Source organism: Haliotis rufescens, unplaced genomic scaffold, assembly GCF_023055435.1.
Source record: "Haliotis rufescens isolate VD_foot unplaced genomic scaffold, xgHalRufe1.0.p SCAF_1, whole genome shotgun sequence".
Lineage (NCBI taxonomy): Eukaryota > Metazoa > Mollusca > Gastropoda > Lepetellida > Haliotidae > Haliotis > Haliotis rufescens.
Window position 1 is genome coordinate 72230209 of NW_025963779.1, and position 25204 is coordinate 72255412.

The window sequence follows — 25204 nt, forward strand, 5'->3', positions numbered from 1 at the left end:
TGATTAATTCACGTACACGAGACTATAATTATGTTGCAGTGAGTTAATTTGGTCTAACGCAGCAGGTTTTACCGTAATATCACGGCGTGTCAGCTGATGTAGGGGAAGGCACGAGGTGATGCAGGTTTTGGACGTTTATCAGTTTGGTGGTGGTAAACCACGAACACGGTATGGTGCTGACAATCCTAGAAACATGATTAGGTCGTATCTGGTCGTTCTCTCGCGTCTAAGGACTGAACTCTTCACAGAGAATTGTGTCGCCTCAGGCGACTGGGACTCCTATATTTAAAACATCAAGGAGTTGTTGCTTTTATGTTTAAGGGGTCGCCTTCTGCTTAGCAATTTCGACTGACCTGTCCCTCTGTGGGACTCTTGTGCGTGAGTAGGGTACACATATCTATTGCGAGCATACAATTTCTGTTTTTGTATTGATATGATTTCATTTTTGTCTTTGGGTGCTCTGTTTATATACGTTCGAGCAGCTGTCCATCTCTTAGAAAAAGAGTTAGTTTGGCCTTCGCTGTTGCATCTCTTGGCTTTAGGAGATCTACGACAGGTGGCGGATCTAACTGCAATTCTTTTTTTAACCGATATCGGGGGCTGGGGAATGGTCTTCACATTCCAGTAACTCCATTTACATCTGATGAGCGTATAGCACAAGGTAATAGGCCGAGAGCTCGGTCACACATACACTGACATCAACAAAAACAACAAACGGACAAATGGTGACAAGGGATGAAGGTGTGTGATAGGAGTGAGTATGTTTTTACGCCGTTTTTAGCAATACTCCAGCAATATCACGGCGTGGGACACCAGAATTGGGCTTCACGCATTGTACCCATGTTGGGAATCGAACCCGGGTCTTCGGCGTGACGAGCGAACGCTTTAACCACTAGGCTACCCGACTTCCCCGTGTGTGATAGGAGTTGTGATTACAGTCACTGAATGGTGTTACTATGTTATATATACTGATGTTATTCTGGTTGATGATGTTAAGGTGGCATATTCTCGCAAGAAGGTACTCATCTAGGCAGTCTGAACTGGATTAACTTAAAACATGAGAACCAGTCGACTATTATCTCATCCTTAAATCCGCAAAACATATAACAAATTAAACATCTCAAATCAACTTAAATTCGATTTTATCAGTGTATGTAAGAATTGATTTCAATATTATGCGGATTTACACAGTTTGCGCACCGGTCATTTCATACTTTTATATTTCTCACTGTAGATACGAAATAAAAACACACATTTAATTGAAATATATGGCTACAACGTCACCAAAACAAACGTAAGATCCAACATGGGACGATGCGCATGACATGCTTGATTGTGACTTACTTGCTTTCCGACATATGCGTATTTCGCGCACGGGCTTGATTGTGAAAACACGTGTGAGTATTTATCAGCGCGATAGCGCATAAATACAAAACCAAATAATTTGTTGTTTTAAGTGTAAAGGCGACAAAACAGCAACATAGTTGCATCATTGTATAGATAATGCACGTGTACTCAAGGACCAAGTTGGTAGGCTTTTGACACTGATAAAAGCTTACTGATAAATGTTGCGCATGAATTAAGTTAAAATGAGTTAAATTATGTGACATGAAACTTGTAAGAACACCTTTATGTATTTTCGACACAAAAACAAGAGTTTTGAGTAAAGGAAAATATTCTCGCCCATGGGCCACTCGTCCCAGGGGCGTCATAGAGTAAATATTGAGTTTTTGAACATTTATTTTTCATTTTTTCTTCCTTAATATGTTCCCATGAACACAGCATGTTTAATTTTATAAATACCTTTAACCGAGACTGGGCAAAGAATGTAGAGTTTCTGGATTATTGGGTTTCCAGAATTAAAATGGGACGTGTTATCTTATCTTATGAAGCAAAAGCAATGCTGGGGCTGCCATGTAAGGGCAGACTCTGGTCAGCTTATAAAGTCCAAAGTTTATCTCGCAGCGCTGTATTAATACACATTCCCTCGAAGAGTCGCCACACTCAACCCGGGGAATATTCAGCACAATCATCGTAATGGCTGACATGACAAGTGCAATCGATCATTATGACGGGATCTTTAAGTTCGTCCAGTGTGTCAGTGCCAGGAAGGTGTTCCTAGAGGCTAGGAAAACGCTGGCAAGTGGCAACTGGGACGCAAGCGTTTCACTCTTCCGGAAGGCGAGAGAACTCGCTATAAGAGAGGACTACGCCGAAGATGTAAATACCGTTGATCTTATTGTGAAGGAAATGGAACGATACAAAATGTCCAGAATACCCGGCGACGTGTCTCCAGTTGACACCATCAACTTGGCTGACGTGGATAAACGACCCGTGTCGAGACTGGTTGAAGAGAACACAGTACTGCCTCAGGGGATTTTCTTTTTGAGTGTTTCTGGTGACGGGTCTGTGATGAGACTAGTCGGAAGAAAACTTATATCCGAGAACTGGATCTCTAACAAAATACCCGAGCTATTTTGCAGCATCATTCGAGCTGAGATGCTCCTTGGCTTGTACGCTGACATGAGAGTGACAGAAGATGGTTACACTATATTCTACCGGTCATTGTCCGACAGCGAGAAATTGCGAACATTCCGGGATATTGTCTCTAACAACTTTGCTGAAGTGGAACTCGTATTCCCGTTCCCCCTGCTGAAAAAGAACACGAAAAGAGAGTTCGGGTCACCCCCCGAGGGATGGTCAATAGATGATGCATTTGATGTCATGTTAAGTCATGGTGAAGAACACATCCGACAGTTTACAATCACGTATCTCTCCACTCTGAAGTTAAAGAGTCCAAGGTTGTATGACCCGGCCTGTTCGACAGGCGTGTTCCTGTCTGCGATGAAGACCGCTTTCCCGCACTGCTACACCATTGGTCAAGATCTCAGTCAGCAGATGGCAGACGTTAGCAGTCAGAGAGTGGATGAAGTGCATTGTGGGAATGCCATTGAGCCAAAAATTAGAACCGGAAGTGCCGATGTTGTATTTGTACGCTTCCTGAACAGTGAAGTGGTTCGGTCAGCTGAAGCTGAGGCCCTATTGCTGGCTCTGTTACCCACGGTCCGGGAAGGGGGATACATGATCGTGTTCGGACATACCCCTGTCTTGCTGTCGGCGTCCAACTTCGCCGCCATGGACAGTTTTACACTTATTCGAAGCGTCGGAGCTACCAAGGACAGGACGGGCATATTCCAGTATTATATCTTGCGCAAGGATTGAAGTCATTGTGAATACTTTTAACTCTGCCTCGATTTCTTAAATATTATATTTTCTTTAACAGATAATCGTTTCTGCATTCTTGTTTGACGTTCACCAAAGACTTATCGGCATGTGATCCCTCGCCTGTGATGTCTCGTGAAGCACCACTACAATCCTTCTTCCCTCTTGACATGTACAGATGAAGCGAAAAGGGATTTGATCACAATCGAACTAAAGATATTTTTTGTATTGTTCAGGTCTTTGTGTATTCAGTTTGAAATAAATGTATTCATTAACAACGAATTTTTAGTTGTATGACACACACTCCACCCCAAATCCCATAATAGCAGAACATGTCTGCGCCTCTGTATGGTGTTTATCTTACAATCAATGTCTAAAGTCTGGCAATTTGTAAAACGACTGATTCACTTTGCCAATTCATAAATTAACGGGGAAAAATCAGTCATTTCACAAATGAAAAATGAGGAAAGATTGACTGAAAGTAATTAAACTATTTTTTGTGTTCCAAAGAGTCTTGCTGAAATATATGCATACAAAAAACTGTAAGTGAATCCTCTCTTGTCATCCGCCATACTTCTTTCACTTATGTTTTGCTAATATTATGATTTGTTTGTTTGTTTATTGTTTATCGTCACCAGAACCCGCAAATTTGAACATATAACCCCGATTCTAGAGAACCTACACTGGCTGCCGATACCTGCTCGACTTTACTACAAACTTCTCCTCTTTGCCTACAAATGTGTCAACCATCTAGCTCCAGCCTACTTGACAGAACTGATTCCACCTTACAAGAATGTGCGCTCTCTGCAGTCCCAAAACCATCTCCTTCTAACAGTGCCACCTGTGTAGACATCACCATTCGGCATGCGATCCTTCGCCTACAGCAAGCTCCAAGTGGAATGAACTCCCTCTCTCCATAAAGACTTCCTCATTACTCTTCTGCTTAAAAAACCCCATCAAGACCCATTGCAGCGCACAAAGCACTTATGCACAGTGAATGCTGCGCTATACAAATGCATATATTATTATTATTGTTGTTTAACGCCGCGCTCAGCAATATTCCAGCTATATGGCGGCGGTCTGTAAATAATCGAGTCTGGACCAGACAATCCAATGATTGACATTAAGAGCATCGATCTACGCAATTGGGATACGATGACATGCATCAACCACGTAAGCGACCCTGACCACCCGATCCCGTTAGTCGCCTCTTACGACAAACACAGTCGTCTTTCACGGCAAGCATTGGTTGCTGAAGACCTATTCTAACCCGGATCTTCACGGGTCGCCTCGTCGAGTGAATGAATGTTTGACACATCGCGGAGGTATTAAGCTTTGCTGATCCAAAACCAAAAACATCAACTTAAAAATTTCCCATCTTACACCTATCGTCCTTCAAGATCGTTGCCCGTCATGCCATCTGAAACTTCACTACTGGTTCTAATGTATTCCCATTACGTTCAACATTATCATACAACTATTACCAGACAATAATATCTCTTACAATTTTGGAAATGTTAAGTTATTTCCAAGTATCCCCTACTTATTTTGAAGGGTATATATACAACGACACCAGTGGGCTTATGGAAAAAACTAACTATATATAACACGTCAACTCCAGATAATAATCAGTATCGATTATCCGCTGAAACAGATTCCATTGGGCGCAAAATGCAAAAGTATTGGTGAAAATTGTATGGACGGATGACTGAAAATCAGCGATAACACCAGGTGTTAGCGAAAAGAGTGAGCAAGATTACCCTGCTCTCCCGGTAGCACTCGCCACTCACACAGTTTGTACCAAGGTTAAACCCGAATTAACAACAGCTAATCATAATCTCCTGGTAAAAAGATGGCCTACTTAAAACACACTTATCATATACAGATAAAGCACGCTTTTGTACCAATTAGAAACGCCAGGTCAATATATTCTTCGGAATAGTTCAAGATGGCGGGCCTCGTCAGTCTTTGCTTGCTGTTCACTATTGTACAAGTTGGTTACTGCAAACCGAGCGACCCTCAGGTAACCAAGTGGTATGATGTGGATATGGACTCCCCGGCAGACACGCGGTGGTCGAAAGTCCTCAATGACTACACGCAGTTTGTGCCAAACTTGCTGGCCACTATAAGGTGAGCTATTTAGTTTCGCCAGGTATGAGTTGGGCTTGAACACAACGTTGAACAGTTTAACAAATGTTATATTTGGGATAACACTTTCTTAGTAAAGTACAGAGTCTCGTACTTTTTTAGGTTGAGTCCCGTCCGGGATTCGAACCCACACTTGCCAGAGTGAGGCACCTAATCGCCAGCACCCAAAGTCAGCGATCTAACCCACTCAGCCACCGAGGCTCCCACAAAAATGAAAGTCCGACAACTGGTAGTCTAAATCACGTACTTTGAGTACCCCTCTGACAAGTGTAAATTGGCACGGCTCCCATGGCCGAAAGCTATGAATACACAATGCCATTTAGAAAGTGGTCAAATGTAAGAAATATTATATTTGGGATAACACTTTCTTAGTAAAGTACAGATTCTCGTACTTTTTTGGGTTGAGTCCCGTCTGGGATTCGAACCCACACTTGCCAGTTGAACAGTTTGTCAGTACAGGTGTGTCAGCTACACGTAGGAGGGGGGGGGGGGGGGGGGGGGCTATTTAAAATGACGCAGGTCTTAGACGTTGTCCACCATTGTGAAACCCACGAGCACAAGCATGGTGATGGCAGACATAATCGGAGCAATTCCTTACACCCGTAAGGGACGCAACTCTTATCATGGATAGTGAGTTGAGGCGCGATTTTATAACGACATGAGTTGAAAGTTGAAACACCCTGAAACAAACCACGTTGACAACAATAACAAAAGTGAGCGAGTAGTCGTTTACGCCACTTTTAGCAATATTCGAACGGGGGACACAAGAACTTCAGATTTCACACATTGTATCCACGAGGGGAATCGAACCCGGGTTTTCGGCGTGACGAGCGAACGCTTTAACCACTGGGCTACCCACCGCCCAAATAATAAAATAAGCTTTAGTAGTAGTTGTTCGCTGTATGACCATTTCTTCATCTCGTATTGATGCTACAAGTGGAGGGTTGTCTAAGTGTTACATCGTCAAGCCGAAAACCCTGGTTCGATTCCCAATATGGGTACAATGTGTGAAGACAATTTGTGGTATCCTCTGCCATGATATAACGGAATAAAGCTAAAGATAGCGGAGAAGCAATCTCACTTACACTCCTGTTGATGTTTTCTTTTTCAATATTAAGTTCATTTTACAATTGTTACCATTTCTTTTTGTATCAGATACGGAAATCCACTCTCTGATAAACGATTGCAGTACACGTTACCCTGATGCATGAGTTCATCATTTGCAGCATTTAGTCCCCAGCGAATCCTATGTCGTTACATATGTAATTATAACAAGTGCCATTGTGCGGGATTGATAGACTGCACCTATTTTTTCAAGTACGCCTCACTCTCCATGTATTATTTGATGTCACTGTTTTGCAGGCAACTGGTCCCAGTGGAAGTGATTCCTATAGCTGAGTTGATCGCTGACGATATTGAAAATCTAATTCCGAGCCCATTCGCCGAGGAATTGTTGGGTAAATTACCTTTAGATCAGAATAGTAATGCGTGAAACATGCAAAGTGTTTACCTTCTATTGCATCAGTGATTGGTATTGCATACAATACTGTTGACGGGACTGTACCTGCAGGGCGATTGACTCCAATTTTTTGACAGGACTGTATCTTCAGGGCGAGTGACTCCAATTTCCTACACAACCATTTGTCGTCAACATGGACCATGGGACGCAACCTGTCCATACCTGCTTCTATGATGAGACACGGTTGCCAGATAAATGTAATGTACAAAGATGTCACTTTCTGATTAATAGAGGTGTTTTCGGGATGATTAATTCAGTTCCTGTTTGTTCTTCAAGTATTCGTTACCGTGTCATGGCTAGGTGTACAGTTGCCTTCTACGGAGTCCACATGAGCCGGGTTATCATAGGTCCCCAGCATCCTGTTGCTGGTGCAAGGGGTCACGGACTATATTGTACCCGGTGGTGAGGCTCTGTGGCCTCGTGTGCCTCGATAGCGTGGACCATGCGCCAGTCACGGGTTTCATGGTCTGGACTAAACTTTAAAATGAACCATATTCCCTTATAGGAGGGTGATAATGGGACGGGGACGATAATGCGATCTTGTTTGATGAAGGATGTGGTCTAGGGTCTGTGTGAGACTATTGTGCGTTGTTAACATTTTGCAGCTGTGGCGGATGGTTTCGGCATGCTGCCCGGCGACATCATCGCTCTCAACATCCTCTACGACTTGACAGCGTACGTAGCAACCCAACCTGCATCCATGGTGTCACGATGACGATAAGAGCTGAAGAGCTGCGAGTCGGTTCTCGAATCTTATACTTTGTTTGATTATTCCAGCTATATGACGGCTGTCTGTAACTAATCGAGTCTGGACCAGACATCCAGTAATTGATATCATGAACATCACTCCACGCAAATGGCATACGATGACAAATATCTATGCGCGGCCTATACTCGCATATAGTGTGGTATTGTCTCTTTTATTGAGAGTTTTTATTCAGGTATTTCTTAAAGATACAACGCGATATAACTATCATTTCAACCACACCGGGAAAGTATATGCATTGTCGTAAGCATCCAAGCCATTGCATACTTTGATTCAATTAAATGTACCACATGGACGTACGGGTGCGCACACGCAGATAAATACCCAGCGGAGTACGAAGGTAAGTTCTCTTCAGCATTCTTACAACAATGGGTGGAAGGGAAAGCGTTAGCGTGTGACGTCTTGGAACTGTGTTCGATTCCGTACATGAGTACGGTTTTGATAGCCAGTTCTTGGTCCCCTCCACTATAATGTTTGCAAGAATGTTGCTAAACCCGGGGAAACCCCTACCACTTACTACTTGCATCATCACTGGGCCACCACACTGTATCTATTTTAACATTTTTCTCTACGCCATAACAACAAAAGCAGATAAGCAGCCTCTTAAACTGTTCAGTAACCAATCGTTTGTTTCAGTTATTTAGTTTCTCTTCTACTGTCGTATAGTGTAGCAACAACATTCATTCTGCTTTTGAGGTTAAATGGGTTTAACGTCGCATTCATAATTGTTGCACTTTTATAGCGACGTACATGTACGTGCCTTCTTGTACTAGTCCCGATTGTATAGTGTCCCCCGATATACCTTATCGCAGTTTAACATGGACACCCAACTCAGACCCAGTATACTGACACCGAACCAACCAGTGCTTGTTGTGTCTTGTATCCCCGAATGTCAAGCGCTAGGTTAAGAGTACCATCTCTTAACGTCTGGTATGACGCGGCCGGGGATCGAACCACCGACCTTCCTCTCTGCAGAGAGACTCTCTATCCACCAGGCGATCGTATCTGCTTGTGAAATAATTAAAACTGATAACGTCTTGTCACGGACTCCTGTGTACACTGAAATTGATATGACTTATCAGTGCAATGTCACCATGTTCTGGTGAATCAGTACATCACTAGTCTATGGGGATTCCTAGTTAGAACTGGTCCCTAGCAACCTATGCTTGTCGTAAGAAGGGACCTAAATGGATCAGGCGCCTAGGCGTCTAGGCTCACTGACTTGGTTAAATGCGTGTTATGGTAACTCGGCCGCGTGGATCGTTGCTCACACCAATAAATGTTTTGTCTGGTTCATATTCGATTATTTACAGGCCCACGTCATATAACTGAAATAGAGCCTAGTGCAGCGTGGAATAACAAAGAAACAGGTCAACAATGAGTGAGTGAGTTGAGTCTAAAGCGGCTTTTAACAGTATTTCAGTTGTATCACGTCGTGTCAGCTTAAAGTAGGGTGAAAGCCCGAAGTGACGCAGGTCTCTTAGACGCTAAACACTTTGATGAAACCGACGAGCACGGGTATGGTGCTGACAGACTTGGAAACGTAATCGGGGCCAACAGGGATTCGAACCCACGATCGGAGATTTCTTGGTGCCTAAGGAACACATCTCTGCATACCGAATTGCGGCGCCATAGGCGACTTGGCCACACCTGCCTCAGTAGGTCTGTTATGAATTTTGTTGACAGATACTGCACGAGCATAGTGGCCCAAGACGAGGACGGCGTTATCTGGCACGCACGTAACCTGGACTACTACTACGGGGACCTGCTGAGAAACATGACCATCAACGTGAACTTCCAGAGGAACAACAAGGTACGTCTACAGCGTCATCACCGGAAATGACGTCACTGCCTTAGGCAATCCTCTAACATTTCGCAGCACTCTCTCACCAGAGATCCTTGCGGTCAACCTAGGGCAATGCTAAATGTGCTTTCGCAGAGTACCTCTCGCTCGTGAGAGTATATTAAGCGGCGTTTTCTTAGAGTGTTGCAGTCGATTCGGGCTCAAAATAAAGATGGTGGTGAATGGGTCCATGTCATGGAGCTTTAATACACTGGATAATCGAGGATGAGGTGTCATGGGCATCTCAAGGCAACACTTAGTGCAGTGGTGGCTACAGCGTTTATTCCTCTGAACTAGTTGTTTCTTGGCAGATATTAGAACACAAAATAGTTCAGCTTAGGATCATCTTCTGAGAATACTTCCGGCAATGAGCAAACATAACGACATATTCAAACGCTATCTTGAACGTTGACACTATTATGCATCTTTGAAGAGAGTCGAGGCTCGGGAACACACTGAATCTTGTTTTTGAAAAAATGCATGTTTGTATTGAGGATGTATATCAAGCTAATAATGGATAATTATCCTAACCGAGGTGGTGTCTCTGTTTCACACACGCCGCTATTATTACACTGGTTGACCAAAGTATTACCCAAGTTAACCTTGGTTCACCAGTTTTAGCTCCTGTTAACTGAATGACATCATACTTCGGTTTACCCAAGTTACTCATACCTACTGAATCCCTGGGAGGCGGTAATCTGGTTAACAGCCTCCGAGTGACGTTATCAGTAAAGTAAATAAGTTTCATGTATTGATTCAATCACGAATAAAAACATTTTAATGAATGTGATTAAACCAAGAATCGTATATGTTTATCCTGACATGCGTCACGGAAATTTACTTTGATGTTTTTGCATGTCGTTTGATGGTGTAAGTTCTGAAGTTTCTTGTCATTTATATACATTAACTAGAAAAGGTAAAATGTCAGCTGTGTCAAACAATGAAAACTTGTGAACCTCTCATAGCTGTGTCATAGAACATGGCTGTGGTGTTTTTCCGTCTCCTGGCAGCCATCATTATGGCTAAGGTTGTATTATATGCGTTTTATTTCGGGTACTGGTAAACTGAGTTTGTATCTGGTCAATCCCTGGTTGCTAGGAAGGTGGTATCCTCAGTTGACTCGGGTCACTCAATAATACTAACGCACGCAGGTACTGTCTAGAGTTTAATTAGAAAGGGGCAGCAGTCCGTTGAACACAGATGTCCTCTCCAACTGGGAAGGAAATTAACATAGAGTTCTCTCCCCCTGCAGCATGAACTGTCAGTCGGACGCGGGGGCGTGTATTGTTTGTTTTGTTGTTGTTTAACGCCGCACTCTATAGCAATATTCTAGCTATAATTATGACGGTGGTCTGTAAATTAGCATCGATCTACGCAACTGCGATACGATGACATGCATCAACCAAGTCAGCGAGCCTGAACACCTGATCCCGGTAGTCGCCTCTTACAACAAGCATAGTCGCCTTTTACGGCAAGCATGGCTTGCTCAAGGCCTATTCTAACCCGCATCTTCACGGGTCCGGAGGCGTGTACCGATCTATTCCACAAAAAGGGGAACCTGTACAATGTTCCCGGCACCGGTTCACCAGTATACAATTGCAGCCTGTTTTGTGACAGTGTTTTCAAACTAAGTATAGTCAAACATAATGTGGTGCCCCGCGTATTTCCAGACCGCATACACGGGGACGACGTACGCCGGCTACGTGGGCCTGGTGTCAGGACAGCGACCTAACAACTTCACCATCACCGTAGATCAGCGGGGCCATCATGGTCAGACTAGCCTAATACTAATACTTTCACATTTTTTCCTTGTACAATTTTCTTTTCGACACCCCTCCCCAGTCTTATTGAATGAAATTGATCAATGTAACTGAACGAATATTTAATTAATTCAATAAAAAGGGATAGGATAAATATTTAAACTAATTCTTGCTATCATTAAGGCCCATTCTTGTATTTGTAATGTAATAATTCAGCTTCAGTAGATTATGGCTCCAGATCTTAACTGATGTGCGTCCTATAATGTAGCTCTATTGTCATAAAATGAGTCCTGTACGAGCTGAACAATGTCGGTTTCTTCCAGTGCACGTTGGCCACTGGTGGCAGAACATACTCATGGCCATCCTGGACAAGAAGACGTCCTTCGTCAGCTTCCTCGTCAGACAGGTGAAGGTCATAAAGTGTATACATAGACACACACGTACAGACACCACACACATACACACAGCCAGTCACATCACATATACACATAGAGAATTTGTTTGTTTGTTGTTTGACGCCGCACTCAGCAATATTCCAACTATATGACGGCGGTCAGTAAATAATCCAGTCTGGACCAGACAATCCATTGACTGACATCATGAGCATCGTATCCCAATTGCGTGGATCGATGCTCATGATGTCAGTCAATGGATTGGTATCAACCAAGTCAGCGAGCCTGACTAACCGACACTCAAGTTCAATAAGGAAGTCCAGGCCATGTCCTGGCACATTTTCACAATGGACAATAAGTCATAACACAAAATATTGTATAGCCGTTTTAGGGGAGTGTCAGTGGTGTCTTTAGCAAGAAAGAAAACCTTCCCAAGTAGGATATTTTGTCCGTAGTTTTACCATGTATGTGGGAAAACGAAATGTACGTTACTGTCCTAGCGAAGAGTTCAACAACAAAAGAAATATTTAGTGAAACACTTGGTCATAATAATACATTATTGTTTATGTCCAATGCTACACCACCAAGACAGCTCTATTGTGAAGCAAATTATACTTCTTTAGGAGTTCCGTACCAGAAATATCCGTTACCTGAATTATAACCAATGGGGAGATCTATTATTTAAAGCAAATGTTGTCATGCAATAAGACAAAAGTACCACGATAACCTTCAAAATTAACATAATATTGTAACATAATTTACAATGGTATCCTTATTAATACACGGTTCATAGCCATGCTGATGATTAGGACAAACGGCATAGTAATTTTTTAAAGTGAAATCTACGTTACCCTTCATAGAAACACAATCACATGCTTAAACATGAAAACAACACCAGTAAATCATCCACAGTCTCTGACGGGATCTATACGAACTACAACCTTTTCTACGGGCTTGTTTAAAAAGATGAATGTCAACCATTATCAATAGTTTTGTAATGTACGTTACTGAAATGTTCGTTACTAACTAGTACGAAACTACCCATTTTCGTGAAATTAGCTTTGTCTTAAGGCTACCAAGTCCTTTTGTCCTCCATAGATTGCAGGCAAGCTTCCAAGGCTGGTTATGCTGGACACCATCATGTTTCGGACTATTTATCCAGATATGGCAGATAGTGTTTCGTGTTCATTTCATTACATTAATTTTGCTTGTGATCTTGAGTGACAACCAGTGGATATGTTTAAAACAAGATGAAAAATAACTGCATTTATATGTCAAGTTGAAATACTGGTACATTTTACTGAACAAAGATGGGGAAATGCTATGATGCTCTGTATTCCACCGCCAGGTGCTGGATACGAACACGGGGTTTCGGGATGCAGTGGAGAGACTGTCGACCACGCCCATACACGCCCCTGTCTACTACATCGTTGGGGGTAAGACACGTTTCATGCAGGATAACCTCCTCCAACACATTGTAAAGTTCCATGCTCCGAGTGGGGCACTACAGACGGGCAATTGGCAGTCCCAGCAATTTTGTTCACGGTTTCCAGATCGTGCAGCGTAGTCTCCCTTTAGTGCATTCTATATATCTCCAGGACTAGCATTTCGGTAAACCAAAGACGTATCTACATACGTCTTTGGGTAAACCTACACTAACCCCATGATCCATTCCCGTGGTTCTTGCGATCGCCAGTTACCCGCCCTTGATTTCCATTGACATTTTACCGACCAATCAAACGTCGACATAAGGGAAAGGGTAAGGGAGGTAACTCGTATTACCTAGAAACAAAAAACACCGCTAGTTTTAATGGACATGAAGACATCATTTCAATCAAATAGATTTTTAGAGCTTCTTTTGCGTGTCAGTCAGTTTTTCAATGTTGAATTTCTCACAAACTCGATCATAATCAATGGGACTGGCCAATCCAAAAGTGAGACTGGTTTGTGACTCGCATTCTGATTGGTTCCGTTGAAATAGTAGCGTAGCCAAACTGTTACCCCATAATGCATAGCGCCTATTTCATGTTTCTATGGAAACTGTAGTTAAATGAAATGTGTTCCTCCAGGTGTTAACCAAGGAGAGGGTGTGGTCATAACACGTGATCGCATGACAGCTGTGGACCAGATGTACATGAATCCAGCTCATGGGAAGTGAGTGTCCTCGTCCTATATGTACACCCCAAACCGGGTGGCCTGGCACATGCCTTTCCTATGAATGACGTGACATTTACAAATCTTATCAACGAAAGTACAAAGACAAATTTAAGGAAATAAGGAGACAATTGACAACAGGGACGAAACAGCCATACTATGTCATATCTTTTGATCAACGGACTTTTGTTTCAGATTTTATGTCCTTGAAACCAACTATGACAACTGGACCACGCCCCCACCCTACGACAAAGAGAGGAGGTAAGCATCCACTGCTCAAAACATGTTAGGGATATTAGACTGACCTGGAGCTGTATGTTGACTGTCATGGTCCTTTTGAAGACCACGTGCCCTGTCTATCAGGGCATGCCTTGACCTGCGATATAACAGGAGAAAACATTGCTGACTAACCAGCCAAAAATAACCAGTAAAAGCCAAACAGATTATTGGTAAAAGCGACATAAACAATACTCTCACTCACCTCTGTACTACATGCATTTATGGCAATATGTTTGACATTTGAAATGTTTCCCCAAATTTCCTTGCTGCTTTTCGTTGAATTTCCCACATGGGTTTTGTGAAGGAAGCCCATTCTTTGTCTGACCTGTCGTGATTTTTCATAATAGCGGCGTAAAATCGTAGTCACTTAGCGGCGTAAAATCGTATTCACTTACCCATCTAGAGCTGTCGCCGAGAAGACCATGAATGCCTTGGGAACGCAGGGAGTCAACAAGCAGTCCATGTTTAACGTCATATCCACACGACCAGTGATGAATGAGTAAGTTGCCACCAATCTAGTAAATCTAGTTGTGTACTTGGTATGCTGACTGTATGGTCCATGACTCGGAGCTCAGTGGTCGTGCATCCCCGTACAGAGAGCACATTGTACATGTGGAAATATCGTAAGTAGTAACAGTAACTTGGTTCTGTAGTTCATAACAGTGATGTTCTTCAAATCACAGTAATCGAGATACAGGTAATCTCATAATCGTCCTCCTTGTGAGAACGTTCTTATACATACTTGCCTTGGAGACAGGGGAGAACATACAAGCAATTTGCCACTCTGCAGGTCTTGGAGGCAGGGCGGAAATTATGTATTTGACGTTATTTGGCATACAAGCAATTTGCCATTCTGCAGGTCTTGGAGGCAGGGAAGAAATTATGTATTTGACGTTATTTGACATACAAGCAATTTGCCATTCTGCAGGTCTTGGTGGCAGGGAAGAAATTCTGTATTTGACGTTATTTGGCATACAAGCAATTTGCCATTCTGCAGGTCTTGGAGGCAGGGAAGAGATTATGTATTTGACGTTATTTGACATACAAGCAATTTGCCACTCTGCAGGTCTTGGAGGCAGGGAAGAGATTATGTATTTGACGTTATTTGGCATACAAGCAATTTGCCATTCTGCATGTCTTGGAGGCAGGGAAGAGATTATGTATTTGACGTTATTTGACATACAAGCAATTTGCCACTCTGCAGGTCTTGGAGGCAGGGAGGAAATTATGTATTTGACGTTATTTGGCATACAAGCAATTTGCCATTCTGCAGGTCTTGGAGGCAGGGAAGAGATTATGTATTTGACGTTATTTGACATACAAGCAATTTGCCACTCTGCAGGTCTTGGTGGCAGGGAAGAAATTATGTATTTGACGTTATTTGGCATACAAGCAATTTGCCATTCTGCAGGTCTTGGAGGCAGGGAAGAGATTATGTATTTGACGTTATTTGACATACAAGCAATTTGCCACTCTGCAGGTCTTGGAGGCAGGGCGGAAATTATGTATTTGACGTTATTTGACATACAAGCAAGTTGCCAGTCTGCAGGTCTTGGGGGCAGGAAAGAGATTATGTATTTGACGTTATTTGACATACAAGCAATTTGCCATTCTGCAGGTCTTGCAGGAAGTTATGTATCTGACCTGCAAGCCTTGGGTGTTTCAGGAACACCACCTACAGTATGGTGATGAGCGCCAGTCAGCCCGCCGTGTACAGTGCGTGGGTCAGATGGCCTTGAACAGCGGACACGCAACAATAAATGTCTCGTACTTCTGGGTTTCTGTGTTGGTGCATGATTATGAAAGAGATGGCGGGTCCTACAGTCAACATGGTCGAGGTGTCTAAACACGCAGTTGCTGTAAATCCGTCATTGCCAAGATGTCTGAACAGTCCATATTGGTACCATGGTGAACATAACACCGACACGTGCTTGAGTGTCATTTGTTTAATCTCACAAAGAAGTAGCATTATCGGACATGCATGATGAATGTAAATCATGTTTAATACTAAATATCACAGGTTACTAAAGTATCGACACAACCTTGAAAGTTGGATACAGAAACATGTTAGTGGTTTTGAAAAACAGCAATGTTGTGTTGGCAAGGGGCAGTCAACAAACCCGGTTCGATAGATCCAAACAATGAATGCGTCACCCTAGAAATGGGTGTTATGAGATGTGTGTTATGTCCGATGCACATACTACCTGATCACTACATGTCTCCACCAACACCAGTTGCCACAAAACACTTGTCTGGTAGGCCTTCTTTGCGAGAACTAGCTAATGCCATTCAACAAATTACAATTGCACGAGCATCGACTGTTGTAATATTAAACCAGGAGAAATTCTGTTTTGGAGCAAAAATACTAAATTCTTTCAAACTAAGTACATATTCTTATTTGATTCAGAGAGCCGTCAATTCAATTCATCCATCGATCCTACAGTGATTTTCCAAACATATTTCTATTTTAATTTCAACTACCAACTCCATGTCATATTAGAAATAAACACACATATATATATATATATATATATTCAATAAAAGGCGTAATTAACTATGGAACATTTAACATGTAGGTTTCAACCTATCATAAAATCAGAATACATTTATTGTTCGTTGCCTGATTGATTATAGAACACTTTACACGTGGGTTCAGCAGTATCATTATCAAGTAAATATAGTCACCGATTTTGTTGACCATACGTGTCCTCCTAGAATATAGCCATTAAAAGGACAACTAAGTTTTACCATCCATAAAACAAAACTATATTCACTGTAAGAATGGCATCTTCCCGAGGCAAGGCATTTAAGTGACTATAAAAGTCCCGTTTGGATTTTTAAAATCAGTTACCTCCCTTGCCTGTAAGAATCGAAGTGGTGTCATTCTATTACATGCCACTCAAGTACAATTGTAATTATTTGTTTCAGGAAATGTTTAAAAAAATAATTAGGCTTCAGACTGTTGAAAAAGAAATTGTCTAACAAAGTACACAGTTGCTGGGCTCATAACTTTAATAATCTGTAGCGGAATAAATATCTTGCGTCTATACAGAATCCCAGGCTAGTCCCAGAACATCAAATAGTCCGCCCCTAAAGGAATATGATATAAAGAAGTCGATTTTGTACCTCAAACATGTTTTTTATAGGGTGTCATACAGACAAATGAGATCATATTTAGTGTGTAGTTGTGTATGTGATTCAGAATTGTAGTCACATCATGGCGGTCAGCTTAAAGTGATCACAGTCGTATATGTTGACCTTTATACTCCCATAAGCACCGACAAAGAGCTGGCAAAGCAAGAGTGGTCATCAGGACTAATATAGGACTCGAACCCACGAACGAATCCTAAAATGACTAAAGGTCGCACCGCGACTGCAAATTGTGGCAATTTGTACCACATGATCACCGGTAAACGCGTGACAACGGCAATGTACATAAATACGGCTACATACATACAGATATTTATTTTACAACTTCAGGCATAGTTTACTTTTTACCCTATTTCCTCGATTAAACGCGGGGGAGTTTTTATGCACGGAATTCTCCCCATTATAATCCGGGGTAAAGAATATTTGAAAGAAATATACGCCTGGGCGTTTAATCGAGGAAATACGGTATATCTCCTTGTCTAGTGACATTAACATGCGGGCGGGACACAGCTACTCGGCGTTCTCAACATCAAGTAGACTGTTCATGTCGTCCACTGCGTCGTTGGTGTCGTCAACGATGCCGAGATTAGCTAGGTCTTCCACCGCACGGATGAGGTACTCGGGGTCGGGGTAACCGTATCTGAAACAGCGAAATGAGCCACATCACTTCTCGGTCATGACGAAGTTCTGGCGGAGATGAATGATTTACTCAAGCAAAGATCTGTCGCATCCGGTTGATGTCAGTTGACGATGGAACACAATGATGACTTCCTCCTGCTGTATAACTCAACAATGAGAATGGAGGTTTCAGCTGTTTGTAGCTCTTCGTGAGTGAAGATTGTGAACAAAGGTCTGCCAGAACAATACCCGTGCTCTGCCCTTCACGAAAGCCTGTCATCTTCCCGAGGCAATAGAGTTAACTGACTCTAAAAGTCCAGTAATTTCGGTCCAGCTACAATTATTTTCTCTGAAATGAGGAGCTAGTCAACATACATGTTCTCCGGATATCCAGTCTACACTATCTATACGTGGGGTAAAACCTGAGGTAAATGATTGTTCCCACCAGTCTAACCTATCTCCCTCAGGATAGAAAAGGACAGTATGATGACTCACTCGTCGGGCCCACCGTCCTGGCTAGTCTTGTGCATGATGTGACCCCACTTGACCACATCCGGTTGACCGGTAGTGAGGGACCTTCCGACAGTGAATACCAGCTTTCTGTCAAATGCGATCTTGAGCATGCGCAATACTTTTTTCCCCATATCATTGTCAGGGAGGAAGGCCCGTCGATTTACACCACGGTAGAACCTCCCGGGATGGGGGTGTTCCTCCTGTAAATATCATCAATACAACACGTTGTATCATACAGTAAACTACGAATATAACGAACTCAATGGGACCACTAAATTCCGTTCGTTATAAACGTAGTTCGTTATGAGCACATATACAGCCTATATAATAGCATATGGACGGATATATATATATCCCCAGTTCGTTATAAGCGTGTTCGTTATAGACGTTGTTTACTGCACAAGAAGAAGCAGTCGGTGTCTGATAAGGTGGCAGTTGCAAATCAGGAGAAATATTGGGCACAAACGTGAACAATTACGTTGATATACAGAAACAATCTGAGCATGCACAGTAGAAGAATGGCAGTGTATAACCTATTAAGACAATATGTAAGGTGACATTGCCAATGGCCCATGGGACTATTCTACACAAAAAGAATAATGGATTCTTATAGGATGGAAGGAATTATTATTTTTTTACGCCACAGTCAGTTATAGTACAATTGTCGAATCTGGACCATTCAAACCAGTGACTGATAGTATGAACACCTATCGGAGTCTGATGACATAAACACACATACACACACACACACACACACACACACACACACACACACACACAGTGTTAGTCTGGACCAAGAAATAACTTGCCGTCTGTTTTCCTCCTGGAATGGAATAAGTGATGACGATGATGCCGACGTCATCGAACCCGGACACGTGACAGTGGTCAAATGTTGCAACTATCATCGTTCCGGGAGGCTGGTTGCCCCTCTGGATCAGGTTTTCATCTATTGACGGCTCAAACTCCACCGCAGCTATTTCTCCATCATCATCCACATCGCTGTACGTATCTTCATAAAACCCTTCCCCATCACGGTAACCACCGCCCGCTGCTTCATCAAAAGCTCCATATTTGGCGGTCCCTCCATTGAAAGGGTTGTAGGGTGGATATTGAAAGTCCTCTTCATCACTAAAGTTTATAAGTCTAGTTTCATCACCAGATTTTGAATTTGTATCACCCAATTCATCGTCTTTAGGTTTCTCTTCGTCCTCTTCTTCTAGAAGTGTAAACTTAGCAACAGTCTCCTGGTTCCGATGTCGAGGGGAGTCGTCGTCACTCCTGCTTACTGTATCTCTGGAGCGGTTTTCTGATTCATCATCTTCAGTGAGGTTGAGATCCTGCAGTGGACATGCGTCTCGAAGAGGGTATCCAACAGGCTCGGGAAGAGCCGTCATGGACAGAGATTTCACAAAAGGCAAGTCTTTGGCATCTTTTTCAGACACAGCCGTGGATTTATTGGATTGTTTGATAAGCTTCTGTATCCGGTCTTCCCTAGTTTGTGTCGGCACGTCCTCGTTCTTCTGGCCGGGTAATACGGAAACCCCTCCAACAGGAGCTTTCGGGCGTGGACTGGCAGCCACAGGAGATGTTAGGGGCAACGTCTGTGGTGGGGATTTCTTATATGACCTCACTGTACTTGCATGTGCTGTTGTCGAGTAGACCCCACCTGGGCCAGGTTTAGGTGGAGGACCTGTGTGAGGTCTACCTGGGTAGGCTCTGGGGGGACCAGACGTGAACCGGGGACCCATGTATGCTCCACCTTGGTATGCTCCGGATCGACCCAACGTGAATCGGGGAACCGTGTTGGCTCGACTTTGGTACAATCCAGTGGATCTAGGACCCGTGTATGTTGTACTTGGGTACACTCCGACTGGATCAGATGTGAACCGTGGACCCGTGTGTGATGTAGACACGGGACCTGCTTGTGTAGCGAATGCAGATGGGAAGGCAGGAACCTCATCTGGCTCTGTGGTGTCAGGCTCATCTTCTGAGCTGGATTCATCACTGCAAATTGAAGCAATGCAACGTTAATTGCACAATCACTGTCAAAATGTACATCTGTACATGTAAAAGCAAACCCATGTAGAACCTTACTGCCAGAGCGCCAGTATACTTTTGACATCAGAAGCAATGACACAACAATCTACACTTCTTCAGTTGATAACAATCGTAATTATGAACGATCTATCAGCGAAAAGTTCCACCAGCATGATCAAGATCCGTCAAAACACAGATAGTCGTACCTGAGACTACAGGAGGTCTCGCAGATGACCTGGAAGTAATCATTGATGTCATTGTCCAGACTGACGAAGTGGACCTCTTCCAGACACACGGGACGGTGCCGGTACAATGTCCTCACAGCGGCCTCAACAGACTCCTCAGCAGTGCCACGACCGCGTCCTATCAAGCGGAAATAGACAGAACATTATTTTTTATAGAAATATTCACAATCATATTAATGAAGGTATTGTATTATGAATTAATAAAAGATTTGTTTAAACAACTATTGATACCGACTAGCGATTGCGAACGTTGTGTCTTGACACTATTTTAAACGTGCTTCTTAAAATGAGACATTACTGATCTTAGGTAAGAATCAAAATCTAGTAGTTACATAAACTGAGTTTCCGAATCGAGATGTGGACGATTTGGATATAATCCATGGCGCCTATCCCTGATCCAGTATCAATATCAACTGTTGATGTCCTAACGTGTCGCTAACGGGCTACGTATGGGCAACAGTGACATTCCAATGAATGGTGAAAAGAATACCGTATTCGACGTAATAAGCGCCTAGGGAGCTCTCAAAATTAGAAATAGGGGGCTCATATGAGAATATAATTTTGGTGAGAGAAAAAAGAGTTGAAAGATCGTAAATTTCGTGGTTTATGCTGACGGCCTGAAATGATACAGAAGAAAAATCCTATTATACACGACAGATATATTTTCCAGAATTTAATTGCCCATAATTAAGGGTGCATATAACACACAAGTGCGTATTATACACGAATAAATACGTCTTGTGTACATTGATCAATTGGAAGGGGTGCTAATTGGGATTGTCCACTAGCCAATATATTAGCAAATATCGCCGTGGGCGCTTATTAGGACGGGGCGTTTATTACGTCGAATACGGTAATCAGTTTTGATAAACGTCACTGCCTCACCTGTTCCAAGCAGCGGGATAGCAATGCAGCTGATGTCCTTGTCGTCGGCCTTCCTGTATACATTCCTGTACAGTATCTTCAGGGTCTTCAACCAGTTTCTACTCTTGCGTTCATCGTAGGGGCTGACAACCGCCTGCAGCACGTACTTGAAGGGGAACTTGTCGTTCTTCGTATGAACTGTGTACACGTGGCCATCCTGCAGGGTGCCCTTAGAGACCCGCCGTGCCTCTCTCTTGTCCTTGAACTCATTCCCACCCGGGAGGCTGCACAGAGATCGGGTCACCATACTCATGTCTCTAGAGCTGGGGGAGTCGCCCGTGACCACGGCGTCTGCCTTGACCTTGGTAATGTTCCCGACGTAGATCTTGATACTGACGCCATGTTTGGTTGTGAAGGATTTCTCAGTTGACGGTACCTGGGCAATAGGTGGAGGTGAAAAAAGAGAAGGCATTGTGACACCAAAAGCAGATGTATCGTCCTTTTTTATGTAAGGGGAAGCTTCCTTGATAGAGTCAATCTTGGACGCACTGCCATATTCCGCTGAGAACGTTTCTGATGTTTCTTGTTTCCCAGGGTTTGTCTTTCTGTTGTTGGCACGAGGTGGGGTTGGGGAGTCCGAGTGCTGTTCGATGGCGGTCTCTGGGGGATTCTCATCTCGTGTATGTAACCGTCTCTCCTCATCTTCACTGTCATCCAAGGAATGGCGGCGTATTTCTACAGTACTGCTTGTGACGTCTATGGACTTGTTTCCCGAGGAAGGTCGGGATATGTCCTCACTCGAGGACGACGTACTCAGAGACTTCTGGCTCCTCGGGCTTTACAAGTAAAATAATTAAAGGACATTTGAGTGAGTGAGTGAGTGAACGGACAGTCAGCAACATTCAAGCAATATCCATATCACGACGGCCTATAAATAATCGAGTCAGGGCCAGTGAAACCTGTGTTTCACTGTGTACGACGACAAGCATCCCACCAAGCCTGTAGACAACAGGTAGCAGTGGACCTACTCTAACTCGAAATCCGACTTTAACAGGTATTAGGCAAACTAGTGTATCAGATATCAGATATTTTTTTCAGCTACAGCTGCAAAACCAAGTATTTTTAGATTTATAACTATGAGCTAAATATTCTTTTTTGATATTTTTTTTCAAAAACTTTCAGGAAAACATCATATTTCTTCCAGATAAAATTACATTCTAACAACTTACATATCTCATACCGTAATTACACATGTGAACTTCAACGTTTCTGTTTCTACTGATGTTTTTATTACCATTTTCAACAGATAATGTATTTATAGCAGATATATTAGATAATTATCACTAACAGCTATCAAAGTGTCCAATATACGTTTCACTGCACATTGTAGATATTTACACCTGGAATATTGCTGAGAGCGACGTTAACCCCCCCCCCCAAAAAAACCAAAAAAACCAAAAACATATTTGCTATTGATGTAATGAAAGCCAAACATCTATAAATTTCATCAATGTCTTAATATTCTAATAAGGAGCTACTAGTATGATCTCACTTGTGACCAGTGCTATTGTGTTTCGTCAATAAAATCTGTGTAAACTAAGCACACCTTCCATAACACTATGGCAATGTTAGAAAACATACCCCCATTTACTCCAGGTAATCGATTCCGTGAATATAAACACTCACTCGAGAGACGTACTAAGGGAGATGACTCTAGTTAGTTCGTCCTTCGTGATAAAATCCCCAACAGTGACAGACATTAATTGCTGAGCTTTCATGATTTTATTTCGGCATATCGACATTTCCTACCCAAGTAAATCATATACAAATAGAAAACCCCCGAACTGTTTACAAATTACAATATTCATTGGCACGGTGTGTGAGTGTGAGTGTGTGTGTGTGTGTGTGTCTGTGTGTGTGTATAATAATAAATCACGTGACGTAAATCAGATAAAATGTTTACGCAACGCCCTGTCCAGTAGCTAATACCAATTACATTGTGTAATGACATTGGAGCGGATCGATCGGTGCAGTAACCGCCATACTTGACTCTGACGTGGCTTACTAGCAATTTCCAGTGGGGCCTGTATGTCCAGGAAGAATATAAGCATATCCCCTACCTGTCCGGGTCCATTGTGTGCACTTCCGCGTCAGTAGATCTCGGATGTGTTGACGAGTAGGAGAACTACATGTCCTAGTGTTACACGACGACAGACGATGACGCTATCACGAGGGCTTCTGTGAAATTCATGACAGAACCGAAAGCGAAAGTAGGAATAGCCGTGCCATTGATAATCTATGTCAACAAAACATGCACGTGACAAACCACGTGACATCATGGATTTCATGTTGTCTATAGTTCATGCAGACGTTTCAAACTCTGTGATGCAAGGGACGTACAAGGGTAAACAAGCTGGATGGTATACGTCCCTGAAGGTGATGTTAGTATGTAGGCTGCATCCGTGGTGTTGTGGATAGTGCGTCTGTCCAGAGAGCGGAAGGTAGATGGCTCGATCCCCGGCCTCGTCACACCAAACAGACGTTAAATGAGGGTACTTGTTGTTAAGTTGCCTGGGGCTCGGTAGTAGGGAGTAAAGCAAGGCCTGGTAGGCGCGGAGTCAGTGTACTGTGTCCGCGAGTTCTCCGTGAGTTGGGTATCCCTGTTAAACTGCGGGGCTTTCTTAGAGACAATATTTTCGGTGATCAGGCTCGCTGACTTGGTTGATGCATGCCATCGAATCCCAATAGCGTGAATCGATGTTCATGATGTCAATCACTGGATTGTCTGGTCCAGATTCGAATATCAACAGACTGCCGAATACTCTTTCTAAAGGAAACAATGGTTCCCATCTGTTGAGGTTTACCTGAATGAGTATGGTTCTACGCCACTTTTAGCAGTATTCCGGCAATATCATGGTGGGAGACACCAGAATCGGGCTTTACACATTGTACCCACGTGAGGAGCTTTACATTTAAACTGCCTTCCTCCATTGAGCTTTACAGTGCACCACTTGACAACTTAAATCTTAGTGTGTATTGCAAAACTCCTATACAGCGTGATGAGCGGTAGATGGATGTTAGGGTGTGACAAGTGAACTATTATTATTATGACGAATGACTGAAGAGAATGGATGACAATATCACGATATAAACTCATAGATCTTGTTGTCGATCCACAAAGCGATCTTAGCGCCACGACTGTCGTAAGTCTGTGTTAAGTATAAGAGTTACGATCATCTTAGCGCTACGACTGTCGTAAGTTTGTGTTAAGTATGGGAGTTACGATCATCTTAGCGCTACGATCGCTTTGTGGAACGGTTGTCTGCCTATACAGCTGGTGGGATGTTGTGTTGACTGCTGTGAATCTGGTGTATTTAGAACACAACACTCCTATACAGCTGGTGGGATGTTGTGTTGACTGCTGTGAATCTGGTGTTTGTAGAACACAACACTCCTATACAGCTGGTGGGATGTTGTGTTGACTGCTGTGAATCTGGTGTTTGTAGAACACAACACTCCTATACAGCTGGTGGAATGTTGTGTTGACTCCTGTGAATCTGGTGTTTGTAGAACACAACACTCCTATACAGCTGGTGGAATGTTGTGTTGACTCCTGTGAATCTGGTGTTTGTAGAACACAACACTCCTATACAGCTGGTGGAATGTTGTGTTGACTCCTGTGAATCTGGTGTTT

The 25204-nt window shown here is 43.0% G+C and overlaps 2 protein-coding genes across 2 annotated transcripts; one reads left to right on the forward strand and one right to left on the reverse strand.

Moving 5' to 3' along the window:
- The first annotated feature begins 5134 nt into the window (after window positions 1-5134).
- On the forward strand, window positions 5135-15859 carry LOC124139796 (N-acylethanolamine-hydrolyzing acid amidase-like). Its single transcript, XM_046507125.2, has 11 exons — window positions 5135-5352; window positions 6733-6827; window positions 7495-7564; window positions 9342-9468; window positions 11169-11268; window positions 11582-11664; window positions 12999-13086; window positions 13720-13804; window positions 14000-14065; window positions 14487-14582; window positions 15750-15859. Exons 1-11 carry the CDS (start codon window positions 5171-5173, stop codon window positions 15820-15822), a joined length of 1065 nt encoding a protein of 354 aa, XP_046363081.2. The 5' UTR covers window positions 5135-5170; the 3' UTR covers window positions 15823-15859.
- A 155-nt stretch (window positions 15860-16014) lies between these two features.
- Window positions 16015-23825, reverse strand: LOC124139723 (probable E3 ubiquitin-protein ligase DTX2). Its single transcript, XM_046507017.2, has 6 exons — window positions 23631-23825; window positions 21532-22346; window positions 20608-20764; window positions 19174-20368; window positions 18347-18564; window positions 16015-17873 (listed from the first exon to the last, which is right to left on the reverse strand). Exons 1-6 carry the CDS (start codon window positions 23642-23644, stop codon window positions 17744-17746), a joined length of 2529 nt encoding a protein of 842 aa, XP_046362973.2. The 5' UTR covers window positions 23645-23825; the 3' UTR covers window positions 16015-17743.
- Between the last annotated feature and the right edge of the window lie 1379 nt (window positions 23826-25204).